This window comes from Athene cunicularia, assembly GCF_003259725.1.
Source record: "Athene cunicularia isolate RWA chromosome 9 unlocalized genomic scaffold, athCun1 chr9_part1, whole genome shotgun sequence".
Taxonomy (NCBI): Eukaryota; Metazoa; Chordata; class Aves; order Strigiformes; family Strigidae; genus Athene; species Athene cunicularia.
The window spans coordinates 17,016,284-17,043,651 of record NW_020799110.1 but is presented as its reverse complement, the minus strand read 5'-3'; the positions used below and the strand labels follow the sequence as shown (position 1 = coordinate 17,043,651).

General features: G+C 38.1%; 1 protein-coding gene across 1 annotated transcript in view; it reads right to left on the bottom strand.

Annotated features, from left to right (window-relative positions):
* Positions 1–1,313: 1,313 nt before the first annotated feature.
* The window catches only part of PCOLCE2 (procollagen C-endopeptidase enhancer 2), a 27,092-nt gene continuing 1,037 nt past the window's right edge, over positions 1,314–27,368 (bottom strand). The window contains exons 3-10 of the mRNA XM_026854995.1: positions 26,640–26,748; positions 18,766–19,021; positions 16,971–17,095; positions 13,748–13,884; positions 8,991–9,145; positions 5,270–5,353; positions 3,440–3,607; positions 1,314–1,858 (exon numbers count right to left, since the gene is read on the bottom strand). Coding sequence (XP_026710796.1) covers positions 1,728–1,858; positions 3,440–3,607; positions 5,270–5,353; positions 8,991–9,145; positions 13,748–13,884; positions 16,971–17,095; positions 18,766–19,021; positions 26,640–26,748 — 1,165 coding nt within the window. The 3' untranslated portion in view covers positions 1,314–1,727. The remainder of the gene's footprint in view (positions 1,859–3,439; positions 3,608–5,269; positions 5,354–8,990; positions 9,146–13,747; positions 13,885–16,970; positions 17,096–18,765; positions 19,022–26,639; positions 26,749–27,368) is intronic.

Genomic DNA, 27,368 nt, shown 5'->3' with positions numbered 1-27,368 from the left:
GTTCAAGACAGTTCCAAGCATGATTTCCACATTGCTTCTTCCCAAGCTGCTGCTGAGAAATGCGGAGTACCATGCATAAAGCCTCTTAATCTGCATAGGAATCAATACTAGAAAATTAAAATTGCAATTTAAAAATTGTAAAACTACAAAAATATGTCTGCTTTGCAAACAAATGTTGCTCTCAGTTCCATAGAGAAGTGCCATTTGATTTAGTCAGTAAGACAAAGGCCTAGCAATCTGTAAAGTGTGGTTCCAGCACTGAGCTGTTTGATGTGAGCTGCCAGCACAGTCTCTTTGTACCTTTGTTCATCCCTCCGAGTCCTTTGTCTCCTGCCTAGCTACCCGTTAGGTCTCTAGAACAGATGCTGCTGAGTTGCACTGTACCTCTTGGCATTACATATGAGAATCAATAATTGAAGAAGAATGGTAGTAGCTAGGTAGTAGAATTCAGTTGCACATTCTGCTACTGAAATAAGCAATGAGTACTTCCAGTAGGGACTGTGTATTTCATTACAGTTTCGTGCCCATGGTTACATCAAAAGAACTCTGATACGGTATTTATGTACAAGGAAAACAACTATTTAAAGGAATCTTAGATTCTGTCCCATCCACGTCATTGGTATTCAAGTTTTGCGCAAGTTTGAAAAGCATGTATTTCCTACCTGCTTTTGATCACAATATTCTTCAACTTTTCAGTATTCTTTACCTACAAACTGTTTCTATTCCTCCATTTTTGGCGGTTACAGTCTTTCATTTTCAGAGTAACAAATAACTGTATGCAACAGACCTGACAAAGATCTCTTAACATTATTGTCTAACTGCTTCCAGTCCATTCCTTCCCTTATTCTCAAAGGAAGTATTTGTTCATCCTTTTGCATGTAGGAATGAAATAAATTAGATAAGCTGTTTACATTGCTGGTGCCAGACTGAGCATTGCTGTATTGTCCTTTAACAATACAGAAAAAATTTATCTGCATGTGTACCTTACTGCCACTTAATTAATTTCTACCTTCCTCCTCCCTCATTACCTTAAAGAACTTAATAGTGACATTTGCTAACTAGATTATAGTCATCAGTAGAGAAAAGCATGGTGCTGTTTTACTGTTGTCTAATTCTTTGAAGAGTAAATCCAGTTCCTATTCAAATCAATGATTCAGTGACTTCAATGGAAGGAAAATCAGCAAGGAAGTGTAGTGTCTGTCATACTGTGCAAAACCCAAACCATCAAAAGCATGTAAATGATCAAAAAAGAATATGTTTAGTCTGTCCCAGTCTTATACATAATGAATAACTAGTTGGTGTATTATTTAATCTTAAAATATTTTATTAAGCACAGATAATAATGCAGAAATCCATGTAATAAAACAACTTTAGAGAAAAAGCTAAGTTAAAATGAGTTACTATAAATATTGCACTTAGAATTCTTATTTTACATACAAAACTCCTTAAAAAGTTGGACGACTATAAATTAACAGCTTCCGAGTAATTGGAATTTGGTATGTTTGAGATCAGATGGCTGTGCTGCAGATCTTCGGCTTTAAGACATAGGAGGATCTGTTCTCTTGTACATGTAATGGATACCACTTTGTGCCAGGGTGTGCTTAGGTGGGTGGGAGGGAAGAAAGGGTGAGCATGGTCTTAGTGTTGACAGTCAGTTGTATCTTCATGACAACACTATACGAAAATTTTTCAAAAGAGATGATAGAATGCAGCTGCAGAGTTTAGTTTTAACAGGTTTTGTTTTTCAAGGCATTTAGGATCTTTGAGTTCTTAGTCTTAAAACTCATGACAAAGCTGTTGGGAAAGACTTTGCCTCTACCGTCATCTTCTACTTGGCCCATGATGATGTAGTTTAAACCTACAAGGGAAAGCATGATATTATAAGACAGGAATCCGGGATGTGATTTGATAAGTATAGTTCCTTATCTATGGTCTCTATTCATTTCAACTGTTACCAATGCCTGCCTTCCTACCTAAAGCATATACTTCCTTACCCATTTATGCCACGCTCGTTACACAGTAAAGTACAGTTATGTGAAAATCAAGTAGATCTATAGCTTAGTATCTACTATATAATTAAATATATAGGAGATATTAAATGTAGACTGCCAGGTGAGTCTGAAAGACTTTAGAAATGCAGTATAAACACTGAATAACTTCACTTCTAACACCCAAAATGGCACGTGTCTCATTCATTTTGCGCATTTTCTCATTTGCTCAGCTTGTAGGATAATGCACTTAAGGGATAATGCACTTAAGTCTTTTCATTCCCTTTTGCTCACCCAAAGACATAAACATTTTCTAGATATATAGAAAGGCAGTCAGGCAAGCAAGGTGGACTTTCTGTGTGATAAGCTCTGGCTTTGGAGAAATTGGATGGATTTGTGTATTTTTATGGCTTAAAAGGGTTGGGGGTTTGCAAGGCTGGAAGGAGTGGTATTATAGGGGTATAAGCAGAAAAGTTGAGATAAGTAATGGCTGTTAAATAATTCATGGAGATTTAGGATGAGAAACAGAAGTGTGTGGTTTGGAGCCAGTGGTCTGCCTAAAAGGAGACAATTTGTTCCACCGAGGATATTATTACGTCTCCCAGACAGATGTCTAGTTTCCAGAGAACTGACGTAAAAACAAAATTTAGTTTCTGACAAGGATTTTTCACTTTGCTACTGCCCACTTTTAATTAATATGCTTAAATATCAGTAGTATCCTGAATGTTATCATGGGATTTTTGATGCTTATTAAATTACTTTGACTGTTTCTTGCTACGCTTCCATTTACATTCTCCTGTTCTACCTGTTTACTCAGGAGGCAGAGCCGAAAACTGTTTTATTTTTCATTTAGTTGCTTCAAAGAAAAATAGTCTCAGTATTTCTTAAAACACCAGGTAGGTAGAGCCCTTATTACGTTTAACTGGAAATTATCGTGGTTGATCTCTGCGTAATACTTTAAGAGAGCTATAGAAATGCTGGCTGTTTGCAGATATAGAGTGGGCTTAATACTATTTGTATATCTACAATAAAGGTGCAAATATGTACAGGAGAGAAGCAACAGGGAAACGTAGATTTTTTTTGTCATTTGCTGTGACATACTACTCTTCTAGCTATAGCCTGCTGGTTTTCCCTTTTAAATAACTGTGTCTGAAAATTAGCTCCAAAATACATAAACGTAAAACCAAAATCTAAAAAAAAAAAAAAAAAAAAAAAAAGTAGTTTTTCAAATTCCTGTGATCTAAGTGAATTTAATCCTTTATAAGTAAAACGGAAAAATGCAATAAAATCCTGGATAACTAGTAATTTTTATCTTAAATTGATTATAATATTAATTGCTGATTATAGAAACATTGTAACTTTACTGATTTTTGTGATCATATTTCAAATTGCAGTTTTTCAAAACCGTTGTCTTTTATAAACACACAAAGCAGTTATTTTTGTGTACTTACCTCTTCTGATGAGAGGACACTGCTTACATACAACAATAATCTTGGCACTCATACTCTTGCCAGCTTGTTGAATTGCTAAATTTCCCTCCTTATATACATTAATGATGGATATTGTTGCATGCAGACTGCCAGCCCGTGTTATTGTTGTGATCACAGTTCCAGTTATTACTGGAAGAAAAAACATTTGATACATTTGATATATTTTTATTACTTTTTAGACATAGATTTTGAGGCATCTCCATAATAAGAAAACAAACAATACTGGAAACAATTACTAAAAATGTGGGTATCACCTGTAATAGATAACTCACTACTGACAAATTTTGGTAGCACCAAATAAAAAACTGTTCCTAGAGTGTATCAGTCTCTTGCAAGTCCAGTTCTCCTGCAACTAATTTTAAAATGATGGAGAAGTTGAATTGAAAATGTTCTAGCCAAAAACTGAATTCCCAGCTCTCTGACAATCAAATGAGTAACAGGGGAGTAACAGTGAGTAACAGTGTCCTAGGAGCTAGATTTTGATCTGTCTGAGGCCTGGTACTGATACGAATTTGCTGATTTTAGGTAAATTTAGACTACAGATTAGACCATTATATCTCCTAAAGACCTCTCAGTATGAAAATAAAGATACTATTTTTTCCTAGGATGACTAGTTTAACTAGTAGGCCATCTTTATTTATCATAAAGGAATGGTAAATTGTAATAATATTTTTTTTGTTGGCAAATAGAATAAATCATATTCTATAAAGACCACACTTCTTGCTCTTACCTTATGATACTCTTGCATTCACAGTAGCATAGAAAATATTTTTACTCTTTGTCCTGCCATGGAAAAAACTGAAAAATTCTAGTATTTGAAAAAAGCTGAGAGAGAAGAATGTGATTTATTACCCTGATGCTAGAGGAAAAAGAACAAGTTTTATGTAGTGTCATTTACCATCAACTGCAAGAGCTGAGGTGTGGTCAGTAAGAGACACTTCTTTTTTTCCTACCTGCTTCTTTTGGTCTTGGGCCAGCCTACACTGGTTGCCAATTAAAACAGGCTGGTGGTCAAGAGTGGTAAGGGGTCATGCTGCAATGACTCCATTCTGCTTTAGGGTACAGCCACTGCCCTCAATTCTTTCTGGCAAAATGATGCAAAGCTGCCCCCACCTTCCTGAACAGCAGATTTCCTCAGATCTTATGGGATTAGCTATAGAGAGAGTTAGGTTAAAACAAACAAATAAAAAACGGGGTGGGGGGGAAGGTGCCTCATCAAAATTTTAGGCATATCATAGGGCATTAAAAAAGCTTCCAGTGTTAATATGGGAGAATACTCTTGAGACATAACTGAGTAAATCAGCCATGCCATCCAAATATGCAGCAGACACCATTTTTCATGAGTGGTTTGTATCTGTGTATGGAAAGCAGTACTTGCAAGCTTCCAACCCTTCTAATTTCTCTTAAAAGTGTTTCAGAAGTCTATAAATTGAATTCTGAAGAGTCAGCAGGTAGAGCATAAAATGTGTATTGGCTGGCTACAGACAAATGAGATGACAGTACAGTAATTGAATCAATGCTTTCCTGTAGGAGGTTGTCTTCTATCCTCATTTGCTTTTCAGATTGGGAGAGTAGCTTTGTTTCAGACATACGTGTGGTGCCTATTTTGGAATATCTCCAAGAATGTATTGAGCAAAATACAGATAGTAATGTCAGAACACAGATGAGATGGTGTAAAAATATAGCTTATATCTTAATGATAACTCAGAACTACATCTGGTAAAATTCCTATGAGTCTAGAAACACAGTACCAAGTGGATAATTAAAAAGAAACAAATTTTGCTTCCTTACCGAAGTTGCTTGAACAATAATTGCTTTCAAGAGTCCCGCTCCTCTTACACTTTTGCTGGCACAAGGCAGCTGTAGGCTTCACAGCTTTTTGAAGAGCAAGGAGTAAATTGAAATGGAAGTGAGGTATTTGATACAAATGCAGAGCAGTTTTAAAAAAAAAAAAAAAAAAAAAAAAAGAAAGAAAGATTAATAATCCCGATGTATACATTAACTAGGTCTGGTGTTGCAAGGGATGAACACCACCATAACAACATTCCTTTTCTCTGCCCTCCTCCAATCATCATCATTTAATGTGTGTCTCAGCTACATATCTGTTCTAGTGACCTTATAGAACAGGATGTCACGGAAAATTTACATTTGATTGCAGTGTGATCTTACACATATAACAATATTGTTGCCTGTTGCCAGACAGCCCTAGTAGTACACTTAAACCATAATATATGACAGTAACACTTCAAAGGGAGGAGGTGGCCTTTCATCTGAAATTACTGTACTGTGATGGAAGAGATCAGAGTTCAAATTCCTGACTTTTTTTTTCTAAATTTTTCATGTAGCTTCATGACATATAGTACTGTATAGTTTTTACTGATATTTTGAAACACATCTTAATGTTTGAAGTATCTATTTAATATTTAGAATTGTCATTTTCCTTCTGAAATGGAATGCTTTTATATAAACAAGTGAGTACATTTTGGTTTTTTTCCTCCTTGAGTGGATGTTAATAGCATCAGTACTTCACTCAGCTAACCCTTTCTACATAATGTGTCAGGGTGCAATATTTTTAAGGCTTTGATCTCCTTTTCAAATTTGTTTGGAATTGGTCAATGAGCTCATCATTATTGCAAACATGGAAATGAGACGGACAGATTTAAAAAACCCAAACACCTACATAACCCTAATTTCCAAGAAAAACTAAATTATTTATGAAGAATACCTTTGCAGGTTTTTTACTTTCAGCATTTGCAGAAGTTTTATTCAGCCTATACTCTCTGTAAAAGAACTTCTGACTAATTTCCCAATCAGTATTTTATAATTGTACTTCTTTTTAATTGAGTGAATTAATTCTTTTTACAATTTTCCAGGTTTCTGAGATTCAACTGTATGGCATTAAAATGACTTTCTCTTCAGTGTTATGGCTATGACCATCAGAAGTTCTGCATACTACTGCCTTTCAAATCCAAAGAGTAAAAATTGCACCCCATATTTTTCATTGATTTTTGTGTTTTGTTCTTTTCTTTTTTTTTTTTCCCACCAGTCTTCATATAATTGGTATTGAATGAGACTCTTCAGAAAGTTAAATGCCTCCCACAAAGAAAAGTGTTCTGAAGAGCAAGTTACTAGTCCTCAGAGGCATATCTAGCCCTATTATATATGATGTAGCCTCAGTCCTACAATCAGATCTATGTGCTCATAGGAGTCGAACTCCCACTGGCATCGCTTCTGCTGCCTTGATGTGTCTGCATAGTTCTTTCCTACCAGTGTATTTCTAAAATTATTTTTAATTATATGCTGAGTTGCTTTTTATAAAGTGACTTCTGTGTAGAATACAATGTAGAATACACTATATTCAGCTCCTAGAACTTTAAACTAAATGGCAATTTTTGAAGTTATTGTTTCAAATTACAGTTAGCGCTTGCCAGGGTGCCATGCCATTTAATTAGTTTTCCTGTCTCACAGTGTCAGTTGCTAGTCTTGCAAGTACCTCCTATCTCAGTGCTACATACACCATAACTTCATGTTCCTTGAAACTTTCAATGCAGTGTTTGCAGTAGGAAGATAAGAAATGTAGCAGGTAGATGAGTCAAAGGTGCATGCCAATATGATAGCTGGCCAAAAATGTATAGAGGTGCTCTGATTTTTCTAAATTTAAAACTGGGATTATGCATTTAAAACTGGAACATGCAATATTCTTGTTTGTCCCCTCAGCCTTCTGAGTTCAGTAAATTTTGGTTGGTGACTAACATCACTATGATTTGTCAGTAGAGACTGACTATTGGTTTTGTACAGACTATTAGGGTATTTTAGAGAACTATGAATTGGAGAAGAACTGAATTGAAAGTTTAGTTGCCTACCATTTTACATGTAGCCGTATTGACAGACAAATGCATGACGACTCAATGAAATAAGAAAATCAATTACTTAACCATATGTATTGGATTAATCTTCATTACTTGTGTAGCATTTAGTTGTTTCTTCAGGCACTAATATTTTTATGTAAGATAAAGACTGAAGTAATTCCTGAAAGGGCCTACTGAAGTTAAATATTTTATTAATACCTAGAGTTCTGTGCAAGTGTGAACAGGTCTGATTTGCAAGATAATACGCTAAGTCTATTTGAAGTGGACACTTCTGAATGCAAAGGATGGATCAGAGGTTTGGTGTGCTTCGGTTTGTTTTTAAGATCAGAAATCCTACACCATGCACAACTGATCAGACATTCAAAGGACTTCTTACTTCTGTCTGCCTGCCAAGTCCTTTTGAACACCGTCCCTTTGTTGTGCTCTCTCAGATGACTTTACATGGTTTTTATTTTCTAACACTGCCATGAAAGTTAATTTGGCATTAATTAGTAAAGTGCATCTCTTTTGCATGTGCACAAACAGCTCACAGAGCAAACCTCAGTGGCAAAACCCTGAACACAAATGCAGGTATCTGACAGCCCGGATTAGCTGAGACCAAGTGTTTGAACTAACAACTTGGATAAGAAGTGCTTTGTAGTGAAGAAGAGCTGAATTATTTATTATTAGAGTAGCAGTCACATCAGAATAATTTAAAGGTCATTATGATTTCATTTTTGTAATGTTTTATTTTCATCTATTTTAAATACCTTTCATTTTCAGTATTTAAGCACCACAGCTTCTTGGTTTCCTGCTGACAAGCCACTGCTGCCCTGACTTTTGAGGCATTTTAAGTACAAATCAGGTTATGTGTTGCAAAAACATCATAAATAATTTGGGTTTTTTTGCTATAACTGTATCTTAAATCCCCTAATTCAGGTTATAGAAGTTGTAAGAATTTATCCCTTCAGTATCTCAGCAATGAAATAGTTTTGGCAATATCTTCAGAGAAATCCTCCTCTGATCTTTCATATATGCTACCTAGTCTTAAATATTAAAAGAAACTTAATTTTAGTGTAACATATTTCTGAATAAGTTCCAATCCCTGAATTTTTAAAAAATATTTCTAGGAGGGTGTCATATTGACAGGATGTTGACAGAATCTGAAGAGGGCTCAGGTGGCTTCCATACAAATTTTGCTTGATCTTAATAACTATATGAAGAAAAATATGGTCAGATTTTTACATAGTAGCTTGTATAGAAGAAAGAGTTCCTTTAAATAAAACTATTTCATGAAAGATTTAGGACTTCTTATACCAAAGAATTTTGCTCATCCATTCTTCTATGGAATTTGCTAGTTAACTGTCAAAAATTGAGAAGAGACCAGAAAATTGTCTCAGCTGGAGTGAGTTACTGTTACACTGAACTCTCACCTAGATCGATGATTTTTTTTTTTTTTTAATGTTAAGTAGATTCTCCCTTAAGTATATTGATACTCCCTTGAGTATACTAATTTTAATTCATTCTCTCAGCATTTGAAGTAGTAACAAACCATAAAACTGTAATTTTTAATTCACTTTCTATTAGATTTTTTTCAGTAACACTCTCCTTGTCCTGGAATAATTGATTTTTCTAAGAAATAAAATAAAGCCAGTAAAACTTACTTGAGGTAGCAGGGACTGTTGTGGTAGTAGGTGGAACTGTAGTTGTGGGTAACTTTTTTGGTCTAAATTTATAATGGCCGATAAAACCATCAGCTGTTAAGCTTAAATCAGATAAAAACTGAATGAGCAACTCATTTCTCTCAGACAGGATAGGCCTGAAATAGGAAAAAAAAAAATTTCAATTTTTTTGAATGTCAAAACCAAAAAGCATTAATATCATTTTTCTTACAACAAAACCAAGAGCGCTCTTCACTTTATTGGTCTGAATGCAGTATCTGCCCCCAGACTAATACTGAAATACATGTTTGCTGTTGTGTCAGACACTGGTGTTTTGAGTGGGAAACTCATTCTGATGAATCATCTAAACCTCTGATTCCTGAAGGTATGTCAGTATGAGTTATCTTTAAATTCTTCTATGTGAGTTCATTGCAGACTTCACCTCCATGGAATGAAAGGGGCTAGATTAACGCAGTGCAAAAATATATTGAAGAAATCCTCAGTACGTAGCAGAGGTAAAATGTTTTTTTTAAAACTTGCTTTTGTTTAATGAAAAACATACATTTGGAGGGCCTTAAGAAAATTAAATCAGTGTTGGATTCTGTAAATCTTTGACAAAATCACTAAAAATAAAATGTTTTGGGTTATTATTTCTGTGGGCTCCATTTTTGTCAATGATTGGATATTCATTACCAAGGCCTTGAAGAGCTAATGGAGTTATTTTCTTAGGATTTGAAATGTCATGAGCTGTTCAGTGTATTGGTTTTCAGTTCATAAACTGCATAGTTTATGTGTCACTGTGACACTGACTGCCTCTGGATGTGGATGTAGTGCAGTGAGACTTCAATACTGCCGTTAGAGAAAATCATATGGAATATAAGTCTAGCCAGAGCAACGCTTCTTACTCTTTTGAGCTTTCCACAGACTTTGTCTCAATATTCGTTAGTAATTAGTAACTCGAATTTTCAAGCAACATCACAGTTTTTGGAAACAGGAGTAAAAATGAATATAGGAACAAAAAATCTTGGTGAGGAGAGAGGAAAACAGAAAGCAGTTTTCAGATGCAGTGTTACTAAAGTGACTGTGTTGTCTCTTTCCAGCAAGCCTGACAGTTCCTGAGCAGTTCTTCAAAACACTTGATCAGGCCTTTGAAGTAAAAACTTGTGATCATCTCCGTTTTCTGGCAGGTGATTTGGAAATCAGTTTACTCAGATGGTGAGCCTGACATAACCAAAAGCAAGTGCCTGGTTACCTGGAATTCTATAGATTTACAAGATGCCACAGTAGTTCCACATATTGTGCTTGTCTTGCTGCAGTATTGACACAGGCTGTGGGTGAGAGCACTGATTATCAGCTGCCCAAGAGTTTTGTTCTGCCTCCTGAACACCAGGACTACACCACCAAATCTGAAAAATTTGACCCAATCTGTGTATCCTGTCTTTTTAAAAAGGGGGTTTTGTCTGAGAGGCAGAGGGCTTTTCTGAGTAATTACTACTTCTAATAAATTGTGATTATTATGTATCATAGTAATTGTTTTTAGGAATCGGGTATGTGGTTATACTGTATGGTTCCTGGACTGCAGTTGGGTCTGAATTCATCTCTGCAACCACCAAATGAGTTTAAGGCATGCACTTTACTCATACTTCTGATGTATACCGTTTCTGTTATAGAAGGCCACATCACATTATCTATATCTGCTGGTTAATGAGCTCTACCTTGCATAATCCCTGTCAGACACATAACATACTTTTTATAGAAGGCTTGCTCCATGATTCAGTTTAAACACCATGATTTCTGGTTCTTTTACAACACTGGTCTTGTCCTTACTGTTTTTCTGAACCCAGCTGATAAATAATGATGAGAATTCTTCAGAGCTAGTGAAAAATCCCCACGAGCTGTACTTTCCTCCTTTTACTGGATATATAAGCTGCTTATATACAACTCTGCAAGGGAAAATGGCTGTGTTCAAGCTCTGTACTGGATCTCTGGTTAGGAAGCGGTGCTATTCTAAAATTGGCTTTCAGGACACTTCTAACATTCTGTGTCAGGAAATCTCATCTCTAAGCTATGTGGCCTGAGTCTGAGCCCAGTATTCTGCCCTTATTTGCCTGTTACACAAAGTCCATACTAAAATGTCTATATTTTGAAACCCAGTAGGGTTTGGCAGACCAATTTACAGCTTTGACATGCCGTGGGGATAGATGCCGAGCCACAGCTGAGAGGTGGTTAGGAAGCTACTCCTGGTTGCCTCTCAGCAACTGGCTAACTGGCACTTCTTCCTTTTGCACTGCCCTGTCGGACAAGACCAGATCCTGACAGTGCAAAAAGTACTTGCACAGCTGGGCTTGGTTTTCACTGGAAAGAGGCAGCTAAATCCCAGAGACTGGAGACCACCAGCCTCATTGTAAGGTGTGGTCTTCACTGATGCCTTCTGAGAAGTAAGAAAGGACAAGATCATGTGGAGTTAAGTTCTTACCTCAGTTGGAAAAGATCTGAAATGTCACAACTTACATATACAGTGAGTCAAACTAGACTCTAATCATGTTTTTGGCTTAAACTCTGTTCAATTAGGAAGCAAGTCTATTTCCTCCGGTGCTTTGGAACAAACTTGTGCACAACAAAACACCCGTGGCAGGAACGGAAGGTATTTGTACGGATCACTAGTTAAGTGTTTCTAATGATGGATTCTGTTAGGGTATGGGTTTTTTTACAGTAGCTTGAAGGTAAATACCTTACTGTTCTGCAGTAACAGTTGAGTTGTAAGGGATGGATCTCCTGTCACAAGTTGGTTCTCATGCTATGCTCATCAATGCTATCACCTGTCTACCTGGTGATAAAATATTAAGTAATGTAACTAACGTCTATCATCTGCTGGTTGCTTTTTTAATTCTGTCTGATGAAAGAGGAGTGTTTGCAATAGAATTCCTTTTGGTAGGGTGTTTTTACTTCAGATGATGTTATCTAATATATACAGACGCTTACAACATTCAGGACAAAGAAACCTATCAGCCATTTGGAGACCCATTCAGTCCATCTGCAGTCATTCCAAGTGCCACAGCACCACAGGGCAACCGTTCATCCTAGTTTCCAGGTATAAAGTATGAAGTCACTTTGCTATGAATGTATACATGAGGCAAAAATGGAAAAATTCTGAATGTCATTTGTCAGAGGTGAATACCCAAGATTTCTATTTTACCTCCTTGCCTTGAGGATTCAATCCTAACTCTGCCTTGCAGAATCTCCCTCCATCTCACAGCCTTTGGGTTGGAGACAATATGGAAAGATAGTCTACTTTTGCTCATGAAGTTTTTCTTGAAAACAAGGAAGTGATTATGTATGTAACTACAGCTAGAATTTAGCCTCTTGCATCATTTTAGTGGCCTGGATTACCTAGCACTTAAAGGACAATCTTAACCCATCAGGCTCTCTGTTATCAGGATCTTTTCATAGAGGAGCTTTTTTAACTTTACTACAAGAAAGGAGCCTGAAAAGAAATGTCTTTACATAAGAAATGTCTTTACATAGAAAGTTTCAAATTGGGGGGAAAAAAAAAAAAAAAAGGAAGAATAAAAGTGTAACTCAAGACCAAAAGGCTAAATTGGTTGAAGGAAACTGAAGTTAATGTATCTGAGTTGCAGCCCTACCTTTAATTAAATTCTTGCCAAATTTCTAATAGACTTCTGTAGGCCTAAACTTACTCTATTTCTAGCACTGTCATGCTATTGCACAGCTTCTATATGGAGAAGAAAAAATCTTTAAAAAGATTTCTTTAAAAAAGCCCTACAGAACGTCTGCCTCCCCTCCAGTCCTGAGGGTATACTACGTAACATTAAATAAACCCAACCAAACAAAAAACACAAAAAAACCTCACAGTAAAGCTCAGTCTAGCCAGCTATGCTTAGAAAGACTGAGGCCTGCACATCCTCCACCCCGTACCACAATTAGTTGCTCCTGGGAATCAAACTAGCTGCCACTTCTGAGACGTGTCTAGTCACACTCCCCCATGGCGCTTTTTTTTTTTTTTTTTTTTTTTAATAATTATGATCCTCTACTGCTAGACCTGATTGATTACTGTGCCATTGGCTGGGTTGAGGGTATTTTCTGGGGGTGGGTGCCTTGGGGGGTTGGGTTGTTTTTTTGAGGATTGGTGAGTTGTGGGGGAATGTTGAGGGGGTTTGGGGACAGCAATTTGGTAGCAAAGCTGGTGAAAGCCTGATGTGCTACCCAGCATGCGCAGGAAAGCTGTCTGTGCCATGAGAGACTTGGCACAGATGGGAGACACCGCGAGCAGCGATGCAAGAGCAGCCAGGGAACCAGCAGAAGGGTGAGGGGAAAATGAGTTGGGTAAAGAGAGTAACGAGCCAAGGGGCTAGTGAGTTCAGCTGGATCCCTGTACTTCAGTATCTATAATGAAAACATACATATTAAGTGATATTGTTTCACTACAATTAATATTGGTATTATACCAGTATCAGTAGCATTAGTATTGGTGTTATTAGGCAGTGCTCTAATGAGGCTTGAGGGACAGGAGAGAACATGGGCTGGAACCAGGGCTGGTCATGGAGGGAGAGAGAAAGGGAAAACCTCCGGAGAGATGAGATACTAAGCAACTTCTAGAAGCATGGTTAGAGGTATGAAAAGTCATATTTAATTAAAAAAAAAAAAAAAAAATAAAAAATTCTTTCAGAAGCCCAGTACAGAATTGTTAGCAAAATGACACATAGTGGTAGTGAAGCTCGTAATTCAAGAGAGCTACTTACGCTGGTGGGCTGTCTCCGCAGTACTTCCCAATTCTTTTAGCATCATTGATTTCCCCACCATTAAACACTGCAACATAGTCATATCTGCAGTAGTTGTCTCTCTCCACATCAAACTTCTCGAACTTTAACTCTATTAGCTGCAGGGAAAGTGTAAATAACTCATTAAGGTTTTGATATGTTGAATTTTTTAGTGCTTCTTATAGTGACCTCTTCATATGAAGTACTAATTCATTTTTTTGTTCCATAAAGTCCTTAATCCACTTAATTGTGGAGTAAAGTATTTTAATTCACATGACTCCTGTCCAACAAATGTTAACATATGACTGTAATGTCTATAAAAAAAGGTTTTGTTCTCAAATATATGCAAGTAACTTCTAATAAAGTTATTTTTACTAGTGCTTGAAAGCAAGATAGTAAGTGTTAGGTGTTGTTGTTTTTAAAGTAACTGTAACAAATCTAAACCACAGAAAAGGGGCTTTTAGAGTCATTGTATCAGTCAAGATGTGCTAAGGAAAAAGCAAGGGCAACGTTGGTAAGAGCCATTTCACTGACTTCATTAAGAGCAGGGTTTGAATCACTTCAGTTGCCAGTGCTGTGTTTACTTGATGCAGAAATAAAGGTCAGAAACAAAAGTACCAATAGAAAAAAAATACTAATAGTAAGACTAAAACCAGAAGAAAGTTAAAGGAATTGTGTTTCCATACACGATTTCCACAAATTTTGTGGCTTTACGAGTCATAAGTGAGAACTATTATGGTATTTCCAGTACTGATGCTATTTTCTCCAATATGACTTCTATTTATGGACTTTTCTAATTAAGAAAGAAAAACAATGGACAAGGAAACAGAAATGGAATTTACTACGCTGAAACTAAGTCCTGTGATATGATTGTCAGCTGTGTGTAGCAAGGAAGGAAAACACAACATAACTGCATGATTGAAACAGAGGTAATATGTGCATTTAGAATGCTTCTTTATATGAAGCACAACAATATCTAAACCACCTTCCCTTAAATAGCACAAAAGAGGCTTGAATGACAACACTGAATTGTGTTGACTTTAGATATGGAGGATTTCTCTTTAAAGATCTGTCTCAAACAAAGATGTTATTAAATCTTTTAAGACTGTACAAAGGAAAAGGAGTGATTTGTACATACACTTTATTTGATTTACTGACATAGTAAAAATGATCTTGTTCTATATTCATAGTAATGATAGCCTGTTATCACCTGATGTCTTAGTTTTGCCTGGATATGCTTTTCCACTACTCAGATGTGTAAGGCATCATTTTGTTTCCCATAAAGTATGAGTAACCTAGGGAGACTTGGTTTCAGAGATGAGTAACAGGCTTGTTTCAAAAACCTTATCATGATGGAAAAAATGCACTTTAAATAGAAGTACCCATCTGAATAATATGCTTGTAATCAGAAAAGATGGTATAGAAATAAGTAATGCAACTGGAAGCAGAAATGTTAAATTTTTCCACAGCAGGCAAAAATGCAGGCCATAACATCTACTTTACTATTGTTCATAAGTGCATTTTGCACTAATAAAGAAGTATTTCATAGATAGAATAGAAACTCTTCCCCATCGTGAGGAGCTCCTCCATCTTCTGTAATAAATGAAGAATTGGTTTGTGTTAGGAGCAAAAGTGTGCCTTGTTTATTGCCCACATGCTTGTGAAAGGGAAGTAGAGACAACAGCACCTGAACTTTGGCAAAAAGAAGAGTGAACAGCTTTTCATGTGCACTTGAAGAACGATGCTTATTCACTACTTCCTCAAAAATGGCTTTTGTAACTGTCAAAATTCTGCCTAATTTGCATGCAAATAACCACTATTGCAGTACATGAAAAATATATATTCAGAAACTTGTGGATTTATGGAACAGGATCTTCAAAAGGCACAGGATATAACACCCTTATTTTTATGCTTATATAGCCTTTCTTAAATCTTCTCCACAAGCTTAGGAAAAGTTTTTAGCTTATCTAGAGATATTTGGAAAGAACCACTGTAATCTGCAGTTTACAGATAAGGTTTTAAAAATCACTGCCTATCTATAGGATTGTTAAATGACCTGTATCTAGCAAGCAAGGGATGTGGATTAAAGAGTAGTACAGGAAAGACTAAGCTGACATACCGCTTCAGTTCAAGGAAGAAAATATCTTGGTAAATGGAGAAGTATGAAAGATCTGAAGAATATATTTATCTAGGGTGGCTTTTTTTTATTTGGAGGATTATGGTCATGAGCAGAAGATTAAGAGGAAAGTTGTCTTTGCATGTACAGGAATTAAAAAAGCTGGATATGGTTAAGAAAAGCAACCTACCAAACATGCTTGGTGCCCAAAACATTCAGTCATTGTAGACTTCCTGCCAAGATACAGAGCAGATGGCTCAGCAACAACCAGAAAAGCTAGGATTGAGAGTAGCCCTGCAGCATAGGGAACACATTTGTGTTTGCCATGTGCGGCAAATGGTGGCAAATGGATTTTCTTGGTCTGCTGTCACATCTCTTCAGGTCCTAATGAAGTGGTAACATATGCTCTGACAGCATCTGGCTAATTAAGCAAGCACGTTATGGGATGAAGCCTTCATATGAAATAAACCAAACTTTATGAAATGTAAATTGAAAATCTCTGCACAGGACACATCCAGTTATAGTCCCTGTACTGTAAACAGAATAAAATAATTTCTGCTTTTAATGAATTCCATCAGCTCTGCCTGGGTACCTCAATAACAAACTGCAGCAACACCAAAAATGCTATAAATGTTGTTAGACTTAAATCTAGCATTGGTCATCATCGTGTTTGGTCCTGAGATGATCACCTGTCCTAACTTCATTTGCATGATCTTTTGTTAATTAACAAAATAATCTGTTTCAAAAGCTTCATCAGTCACAAATGCTTAAAAAAGTTTAATTTAGGGGAAGGTATCCATGCACAGAAGAGGACCTACAATGTTGAGAAAGCATGGGAGTTACCAGAGGGAGCCAGGCAATACGTGAGAGGAAGGTGGGTATCCCTGGGGCGTGGGTGCGCCCGCACTCCTTGCACCTGCCCAGCCTTACATTTCAGCCAGGGAGCATTTTTATTGTTTCCGTGCAAGGCAGGCAGTGTGTGGCATGAGCAGGGAGTTGATGAGTTGTTAGTCCTTGCCGGCCACGGTTGCTGTGCCGCAGCATCTCACCTGGTGCAGATGCACCTGCTGGGCCATGGCAGCACCTTACCTGGTTCTTTGGGGCGACGATGTGCCAGGAGCAGGTCACTCCCGCTGGGTAGTCTCGCTCCGGCCAGTTGGGCGTCTGGAAGGACCCCGAGGGCTTCTCCAGTCGCCCCCCGCAGTACTGATCCCCTGCAAGTACAGCACACCGTGCTGACCGGAGTGCAACAGGGAGGCGGTGACCCGCGCCCTGCACCTGTGTCACCTGTGTTGGTGCAGGGGCCTCCTGAGGGAGACACGGCCATCCCAGTCAGTCCCGGCCCCCTCCGCCACGGCCCCACCACAGGATGTGGCTGAGCCCGTCAGCTCAGCTGCTGGCACCTCTGGGAAAACATATTTAATGAAGAGCAGAAAATGCCAGGCGTAGATGAAGAGGAGGTTAAAAAGAAAAGAGTAAGGAACGTTTCTGCAAACAGCAGGGTGGGCAGAGGGGATGCAGGAGCTGGAGCAGCCACCCCTGCAGCCGCGGGGCAGCTGTGCCGGGGCTGACGGGCATTATTCCCAAAGGAACTGCAGCCTGTGGAGAGCCCACAACGGAGAGGGGCTTTTTCCTCCACACCTCCTCCTTCCAGTACCAAATTACAAAGCTACATCAGGTATGTAATCCTTATTTATAATATGATTATGATCCTTCTTTATTAAATTAACTCTATCACTGCACAGTTGTTTAACGTATCTTTCAAAAAGTTACCAATACAACTGGAAGGACTAATTAATTACTTGTCATCTGGACTACATCTGCCCAACAACCTATCTAGTCTGGTATCATGCTAATAGCAAAAGCCTTGGAAAAGTCACTCAGCAGGGCAATACCACCTCCCTGTAACCTCTCAGCCTCTCGAAGTTCATGGTCTTCCCAAGCACAAGGCAATGCTTTTATGTTACATAATTACTAACAAATTTTTCTTTTATATGGTTTTCTGATTGTTTTTAAACCAGTGTAGGAATTGACAAACGACAATGTCCCCTGGCACAACGCTCCACCACTTAACAGCTCGCTGAGAGAAGTCACCCTCTCCTTTCCTTTGCAGCTACTTGCTCATCTGGTTTTTGTATTAGAAGAGACAGTGACTGTGGTGCCCGTTCACTTTCTCCATACTGGTCATGACTTTAGAGACCTCTCCTATGCTCCCCTTGGCATTCTCTTTTCCAGCACGAAGAGGTCTGTGCTATGCATCTGGTCTTTGTGTAGAAGATACTCCTTAACTCTATCATACTTGTTGTATCTCCTTCTGATAGTTTTATTATACCCTGTTCTGGGATGGGAACATCAGAATGGCACATGCTATTCAAGATGTTTATGGATCTATAGTGGCATAATTTTTTGTTGTTTTTTTCTGGTCTTTATTCCCTTTCAAAAAAATGTTGTTTCTGGAGTTTTTTTGATACCTATTGAGCACTGCACTGATGCTTAACTATTGTTTTCATAAATAATCTATCTTAAACATAAAATCTTATTCCTAAGCAGTAAGAGTAAATTCAGAGCCCATTGTACTGTACATAAAGTTAGGGTGTTTTCCCCTTATTTGTAACATTTACCTATATTAAATTTCATCTGCCATTTGATTGACTAGCTATTACCGTATTGCTACTAGGTGCAGTTCTTCCACAACTCTTACAATAGTTAACCCTCCTCTTTGCCACTTTGATTAACGACTATTGCCAAACAGGATAATTGAGGAATACACTGAACAGCACAATCCCTAATATCTCTGGCATTGCATCTTTTTAAGCATTAATGTGGCTCTCTGTAGAGTTATACAGTTATATTTGTCTTCAGCACATACATAATTGTTAATTACCTCTTTCATGTGGTTCTGCTGCAGAAAACTTCGCAATGAATCCACTTCCAGCAGTATTAGCGTCTGAAGTCATCTGCACCAACATTTTATTGCTGTTGGATACAAGGGCACCTGGCTTCACAGTACCACAGAACCTGCCGATGCGTTGTCCATTGGCATGGCCGTTGTATATATCCACAAAATCATATCGGCACAAGTTGTCACTTTCCAGGTCTAAATATCTAAAAGAAAGAACCACCACTTTTCCTTCTGGGACCTGCAGAGAGAGGGAGGGAGGAAGAGATGTATCTTTAAGTGTAACTGACACCACATATGTATCTGATCCCACTATTTGCATAAGTATTTTCACATCCTTCACTTCTCGCCAGGTAAGCTTTGTGTCAACCATACTCCAGGCGGAGTGCCTTTTAAAATCACATTTTACCCATCATAAAAAAACTTCTCTGTTGCCATTATCTTCTTCCTGATCCACAGCATTGTCTACCCAGACTCTCATGGTTGATAATATACCATCACACCCAGTTCAGCTTGGCATGTTTTTCTTATTTTCTGCTGAAAGTATGCAATCAACCATGTAGCTCCCTGTCACCAGGTAAGGTGAGGAGGCTGAGATGAATATGGCTTTTAAAAAAATATGCAACTAGCAATTTACAATTTTGAGCAAATGACATGGTCTCGTTATCTTTCTGATTTGTGTCATAAGAGTCTCATAGTTTGAAGGATTTTTTTATTTACTGACACACGACTTTTACATTTATAAATAAAATGGGAAACTTTATGGCTAATGCTGTACAACCATAGTAGTTATTGGAGTGGGTACACTTAGCTTGAAGGCTGCAGTGAGTGAGTTACATTTGGAAAGAATACGTAAAACTATAAACAGAGAGTTCAAAAGAACTGTTAGTGAGTGTCCTCAGTGCAGAAAAGAATATTGTTTTCTGAAACATCTGAGGAAACATAAGATAGCAAATCTTCTTACATGTCTGCATCTGCAGACATTGCAAAAGAGGTAAGAGTACTGAGAAGGATGTAAATTAAGAGAGCATAATAGTTTACAAGGAGGAGAACATTTCCTGGGATAGAGTTGCAAGCTTTTAAGAGAATAAGCAGCATACTGCAAAGTGAAAACTATTCTAACAAAGCACTCAATGCTATTTAGCAGGGCAGAAAGAAGGGAAACAGTATTTTAAAGTATAGAGAGACCCTAGACAGGCAGAGTGTAATTATCTGCATTCAATTCATAGCCCTATAGAGTGGTTACCTATTAAAATGATTGCAGCTGTTCTGAGACACTGCTATTATTTTCTGCTTTAAATATATAACACATACTTAATATATCTACAGTAAGTCCACATTTAAGAGTTCATGAATTTTTGCCTTCCTTAACAGTGACTCATTTTAAAACACCAGTTTGAGATAAACTACAGCTAAACTGTTCCTACATGAAATTGTCAGTGTTTTCATGTTGTGAATTTCAACAGTTAAAAATGCCTTGTCAGGTATAGATGCCAGTGCTATAGATGGAAGTGACCACTTAACCCACAGGAGACACCAATACAGGCAGCAACTCTCTATGTAGTGAAAAATGTGCTGCAGCTGTGTTAAGGTTGCTCATTCATGTGGCTGCTTTTATGTCTAGTGCTGCTACTGATCCTGCAGCAGGACGGACTTTTGCATGAGCTGTTTTCCTAGGGACCACATACACACTGGCTGATGAGCCCCACGTAGTTCCTGTTGCTGGTTTCAGAGTATTTTCCTTATGTTCAAAGTTCTCCCAAAAATGCATTCAGTTCCCCTGTGCCGACGTACATCACTACTACTACTACTACATCAAAACCACAAAACTCATCTAATCTTACCCAGAAATTCCAAAGCACAATGACTATATTTTAGAAAACATTAAAGCCAGATGTTAGCTTTAAAACTCACACTGCTGAAGTGGGCAAGCCCTATAGCTGGTATCAGAAAATAACCCGCATGTATATTTAGTCAGCGTAAGGCCAATACACACACATGGTCATATTTTAAGATACTCTGTGAAAGCAAGAGTGACTCCTTGAATCACTGTTCTCATAACTAGATCTCTTATTACTGCATTCATTTGTCTTCTAGTCTGAATCACTAAGAAGCATTAAGACATGGTCATTTTAACAGAAAAAGAGCTAAAAGGAATCTGGTATTCCTGTCAGAAGATCTGAATGTTGTTTATGGTCACACTACTAACTCTATGTGACCAGACAAATCAGTTCAAAAGCGCTGGCTGTAAAGTTAGTCAGATAAAGTCAGGTTTAGGCAGTTAAATTAGAACAGTCTTTCTTCCAGAAATACATATGTAAAATAATATATGCTCTTTTGGGGTGGAAGACTCATTATTTGTAAATTTGTACAACTGGTACAACAGGATCCAAATGAGGTGACCTTTAGAGGTTATCATGATTTAAACCAGACTGAACTGTTATGCCTACAGCTAAGATTATCCAACATTTTTCTGCTACAGTGTCTTGCAGCTTTGCTGCAACTTACTTATCTTTAAGAATTTCCCCTTTTCCTTCCACTGTTTCTGAAAGTTGAGCAGAAGTTGCTCTATCATAGTAGATTAAAGTTCTGTCAGTACTTATGAGATTTCCCCCTATTTTCTCAGCTTGAATTGCTTCTTTGAAGATACCTCCTCCCACACAGAGTTTGAAGAAGGAAGTTGAAATGTGTGAGGTGTCTGATCCTGGACTAAGAAAAGGTCTTTTTGATGTTCTTGTAGAAATGCCTTCAGATTTAGGCAACTGGTTATCCCTTAATAAAGCTGATGGGTGCTCACTGACAGCCTTTGTCCGTGACCACGTTAAACCAGCGGTGCTCTGCTCGCACCAGCCTCAAGGCACTCAAGTCTTACCCCTGGCTATTCTGCTCTCTCATCCTGCCCCAGGTGGGACATGGGGAATGAGGTAGGGCTGAGCTGTGCTCATGAGGGAGAGGACGCTGGCAAAGCAGCCAGATTCCTAACTGCTAGGCACCATTCACTCAAGTCTTGGGTTTTCTGTTTCATAGTATAAGTAAATCTGTGCAGTGTTGTATGCTTCCTTCTCCTCTTTCCACCTCTGTGTTATACTATGCTACATTACCTTATCCAATTATATTTCATTATAGATTTAATCTCTCTAGCTTCTATTAGTTCAGTCTACTTGATCTTAGTCCACTGTTCCCCATAGATACATTGAGTTTCTACATATGTTTCATGACAGTTTGTAAGAAAATGTGTAGGAAAAACTCAGCCACATGGTCATGAATGTTTAACAAGGACCCTACTCCATCGTTCAGTTTTCAGAATAATCCTTGCTCACATTCAGCTGAATTTGGAGAGATAAGTACTTTACAGAAATGTGTGAACTGGGGCCCTTAATGACAGTCACTACTTACTGCCATTACTTTATAAGATAGTCATTGCTTATTAAAATAATATTTGTCACTATTTACAAAAATAACAAATTTGTTCCAGCATATTAAATCAATTAAAAGTTTGTGGTCTGGCCAGATGACATTCAAGAGTGCAGAGGATGGTGGTTCCACATTCTGGCAGTAGCCGCGCCAGTTTGCAGCTACTCCCAAGGAATCATCCCACCCTAAGTACAGCATCTTTGCAAAACAACACTTGTAAAACAATTGCCCTTTTTTTTTGAATGTTGAAAACTAATGTGCTAAAATCTGCCAGTGTTTATCCTAGGACATTTAAAATATTGCTCCATGAGAAACACAGGGGAGAAAGCAAAGGCCAGCATGACTCAATATTGTTTACTCTGAACCACATCTGAGCCTGATGCAGTAAGACGATGGGATACCTCAGAGGAAGAAAAAAAAAAAAAAAAAAAAAAGAGGGAAGGGTCAAAGGAAGAATATGTGATGCTTGCCCTGCAGGGTGTGCCTTATTTTTCTGTTTTATGGTATCTTTCAATGACACTGGCACTTTAGCTTCTGCCTCTCCTTGTCACACAGAGGGTAACTGACCCACACTTGCCCTCTGCTTCCCTTATATTAACTCTACAAACTTCTTTAGGGTAAGAAATTATGATGCTAAACGTGAAGATGCCTTACTGCTCCTGAAGGCTAAAGGAAAATAGCACTCCCTGAATTTTTAGGAGGAGTTTTTCTAGAGCATAATTCCTTAAAATCATCCATGTAGATTATTAACCTCTTCAAAATGTCATGATTATTTTGTGTATACAACTCACCACAAAATAAGGTCCCTAGATTTTTTTGGTTATCTTTCCTTGCAAGTATTTCATATAATGTTAATCAAAGTTCACTTACATTTAAAGAAGTTAAGATGTTTTTCTGTTGTTGTTCTGACTAAACACAAGGCCCTCTTCGTCATTGTGTCTTCATGTTTCTGGGGGGGGGGGGGGGGGAATCCTTAAATGCCAACTTTCTGAGAAATTATTTTACCTATTTTTAAACCTATATTATATATAGGTTTAATATAGTTTGGTGTATTTTTAATATCAAAATGCTGATTGTATGTTTTACCATAGCAGTCCTAGGTAGACTTGAAAAATACATCAACTACCTGCAATCCAAACATGATTTCTCTCTACTGAGAATGAATGTGAAAGATTTTTGGAGTTACATACTGGGAAGAACCACAGTTCCTGCCTAGTCACTCATTCTCTAGCTCCATCCTCTCCAGCCACAAAGGGACAACTTTTTTAAAATTTCGTATTAGATAGCTCTCTCTGACAAAGGCATTAGATTCTGTTCAGCTATTTCTTTTCTGGCAATACAGCCATGTGTAAAAATCTGTTCTCTACTGGAAGGGCAGTTTCACATGATACGGGAAAATGAATGCTAAAAACGTGGAGAAAATTATTTAAAATATTTCACTTCCCCAGGGCAGATTCCCAACTCCCCTGAGAAGTAAATTTTTCAAACCTTGCTTATTGTCAGCAAACCTGCTGGAACACAGCTCCTGAACTTATAAAAATATAACCTTACATAACTCTGACAGTCTTCAGTATTATTGTTGCACATAAAGTTGTTAGAGTTTTATGGGAACTACACAGTCTGCCAGAAAAACACAGGACAGCAGTCTAGATTCTTGGACTGTGTGACACATTTATGTGAGGTGATGGCCAAGAAGGATTACAAAGTATTAAAGTAAATGTATATGACATATTTTAGATAAAGCTATATATGTTACTATAGGAAAGGAAATAGCTGTACAAATGACTTCTTAGCAAAGCCAGCTAAAAGCTGCTGCTTAGTCTGCCAAGGTTGTAATATAACCACAAGCATGTGCTGAACACTTCTTAGAGCTCTTAGAATAGAGAAGCTGTTTTCCTTAGCCAGCTGAAAAAGTCCCAGTCTCTTGAAATAACAGAACCATAATTGAGTTAGAGAGACTCTTCTAGCTTTAGCAAACCAGTTGGAAAGCTGTCAGCTGATACCTGAATGCTACATTGCTTTATCTGTATTACCTATAATGTTTTCTAAACCTATTTTCTTCTAAAAAATGAATTTGCTTTCACTCTGCCTCTCTGTGTTTTTCTTCTATAGATGATGAGATCCTGTAGTTGAGAAAACAGCTTTGTGCTTCTCGTGACCCAGACACAAAGTGAATCAATGTCTCTTCCAGTCTTGCAGACTTGTCAGATCCTGCATTAGGCAGAGTGTTTTCAGGAAGGTGTTCACAGCCCTTGGCTAAAATGGCCAGGCAAAAAGTCTTAGTCACTTTCTAAGATCAGATGCTAAATGAAGAAGCCTAACAGTAACTACAGCATACATCTTCATGACAGTGTAAGTGGCTTTCTTACTTAGGTGCTATGGCAAGCTACTCTGAGCCTCAGCAGTACCTGGTGGAAGGATTTTGTTGCTTGTATTCAGGCTAACCAGCCCCTTGAGTGTACCACTTTCCCTCAGTTTGGCGAATCATCCTCTTTTTAAAGGGGGTGCAGGCTTAGTCTTGAAAGTTTTGTAGCCCTTGCCTTGCCTGCATCCTTCCTGTGCATCCAAAAGACAGGGTGTTCTACACAGTTGATGGGGTAAAAAATTCAGCTTGGCTTAGTGAACAGTATTGTCTAATAGGGGTTAAATGAGGTGTGGGCAGAAGAAAGCCTGCACTACCACAGCTGTGCAGCCCTTCTCTGGCTTTGGCTGAGCTACAGAGAGTAGGCATGCAGCAGTCAAAGAGCAGGAGTAAGCAGCAGCACAGCAGAACAGTGGGAGTCAGGATGATCATGAAATGCCAGAAGCCATCAAGGCTCTCCCATGGTCAGTAAGGCCTGGGTGCAGACAGATCTGCTACAGCTTTGTCATAATGCTTCTCACAATGTTCAGGCTAACCTGGATGCTCGCATCTTGTTGGCAACAGCCACCTTAATTCTGCAATGAAACCCCACTGTATAGACTTTTAAAATCAAAACCGTGCCCTTCTCCCTCTACCCCCCTGACGAAGGGCAGATCCATGGCACGCTTCAGTACATGCTTCTTCAGTGCTGCTTCCATTTGTAATCCAAATTTTTTAATGGTAAAAATTTTATGGTGTTATAATCAAAATTACTATTTCCCTCCAGATTCAGTTTTGAACTTCTGAAGATTAAGTACTAAATTGCAATTGTAAACTAACTTTAGAGTTGTTTATTTAAGGCATGTGTGTATGATTCCGAATGCAATTTGCTTCTGCTCTTTAGACTGTAAAGTGGGTCACACTAATTGCTGTAATCTCACTCCCTCAACGGCAGGAAGCAAGTTTATTTAAGAGCGTACATTGTATTTCACATCATACTCTTCTGGATAACATCAGTCACAGATTAAAGGTAATCTCTAACTTCACCCCAATAATAGTGCAACATAAAGGTGCAGAAAGCAACTGTTACAGCTTCACTTGTATCCTTCTGATAAAAAGATTAAAATTACAGCACCTGTTTGGTACCAGAGTCATTTTAAGTGAACACTATAAACAGATCAATGTCTCCTGCTTTGCATCAGCATCTCTATAGTAGCAAGACACAATCATCCTGTGACACCCTATTCCACTGCCAACACCTCGCCTGTAAGGCAGCCTTCGAATGGAAGCTGTCTTCAGTGATCCCATCAATACACAGACTAATTTATTTTTGTATGCTTTCTTATACTTCTTTTTTACTGTAAAGCCCATATTCTAGGCCTGAATGTCATGGGAGTTAGTGAACTGTGCCTAAAAAAATGGAGAGGAAATTTGGTGGGCTATTTTGGAGGGCTTCATTTGTGCAGATGTGAGGAAAAGTCTTAGATCTTTAATGGCATTTGCTGTCCATGAATACAATGTCTCTGCCTTACAGTCTCGTTTCAGCATCAGAATATCAATCGTACCATATGCTTTTACGTGCTCATTTATAAACGTAACAACACTTTTGCTATTGCTCTGTCAGCTTGCTGTATGACATACTCCAGATGTCCTGGCTGGCAGAACACTGTTACTAGCACACTACAAGCAAACTTGCCTGAATGTTTTGGTTTTGTTTGAAACTTTTTCTACATCTTCTTGCCAACAAATTTTGCTTTTCACCATCTACACCTCAAAGCTTTACTTTAATCCATTTTGGTCTAACTACTGCTTTCTGCAGTGACTGGAAGGGTAGAAGTTTGCTTTCAAGTGAGTTAATTTAAAACAATTAGAAGTGCATCTATGGAAGTCAATGAAAACTTGTTTCTAACATTAGGCAAGGTCAGTTCTATTTCAGCCACTATTATCACATTACGGTAACCCTAAAAAGCTCCAGATAGTTGAGCTGCTCAGAGTTACTGAGTTCATTATTGCACTTATGTTATCCCATATAAAACACTGGCATTAACAACAAATAGGTCCTCATTGTCTTCAGCACTGATTTTGTGATATTAAAAATTCTTACTGTGATTTTCCAAGTACATTTGCTGTTTGGAGGGTAGACTCCAGGAAATCCTTCACTCCCAATAAACCCTGACTCTCCAGATACAACTCCTCCACATGTAAATGTAGGCCTGAGAATAATAGGAAAAATAGTGCTTAATTTTAAAATATATTTCATTTATTCTTTGTATAATAGTAAAGAGGCACAGACTGTCTTAAAACACAGCTTAAATACTTAAAAACATTGCTAACTTTAAACATATGGTTCATTACTTACACAATTTCATTACTGACACAGAATGTGCAATTTAACATGCAAACTTAGGTGGAGAGAGAATTAATGGCTTGGCCCTTAATTCTGGGTTTACGCAGACTGTTATCCTGCCCTTCTTTTTTAACTCATAAAATGGAAGGTGTGGTGGGGTGATACATTATTGCAAATTGCTATTGTAATGAAAAAAATAATTAATAAAAAGTCATTAGTAATGGCTTTTTATGGTATATACAATAGTAGTTAAAATAGCACAGTAATAAAAATAACTTGTAATTCCTTTCTCTTCCGTCCTGAAACGCTTTGAATCTAGATATTTTAATCAAGTCAGTGGCCGCGGACGCTTTCCATGCCCCGGGAACAGAGTCCCGCTACTCCCGGGTGATGAGGAGCCGCACGCCGCGACCTTGCCGCCGTGCGGGCGCCCGGGACTAGAGCGGCGGGACGGCAGGGCCCGGGCCGCGCTGCCGGGGGGACGGG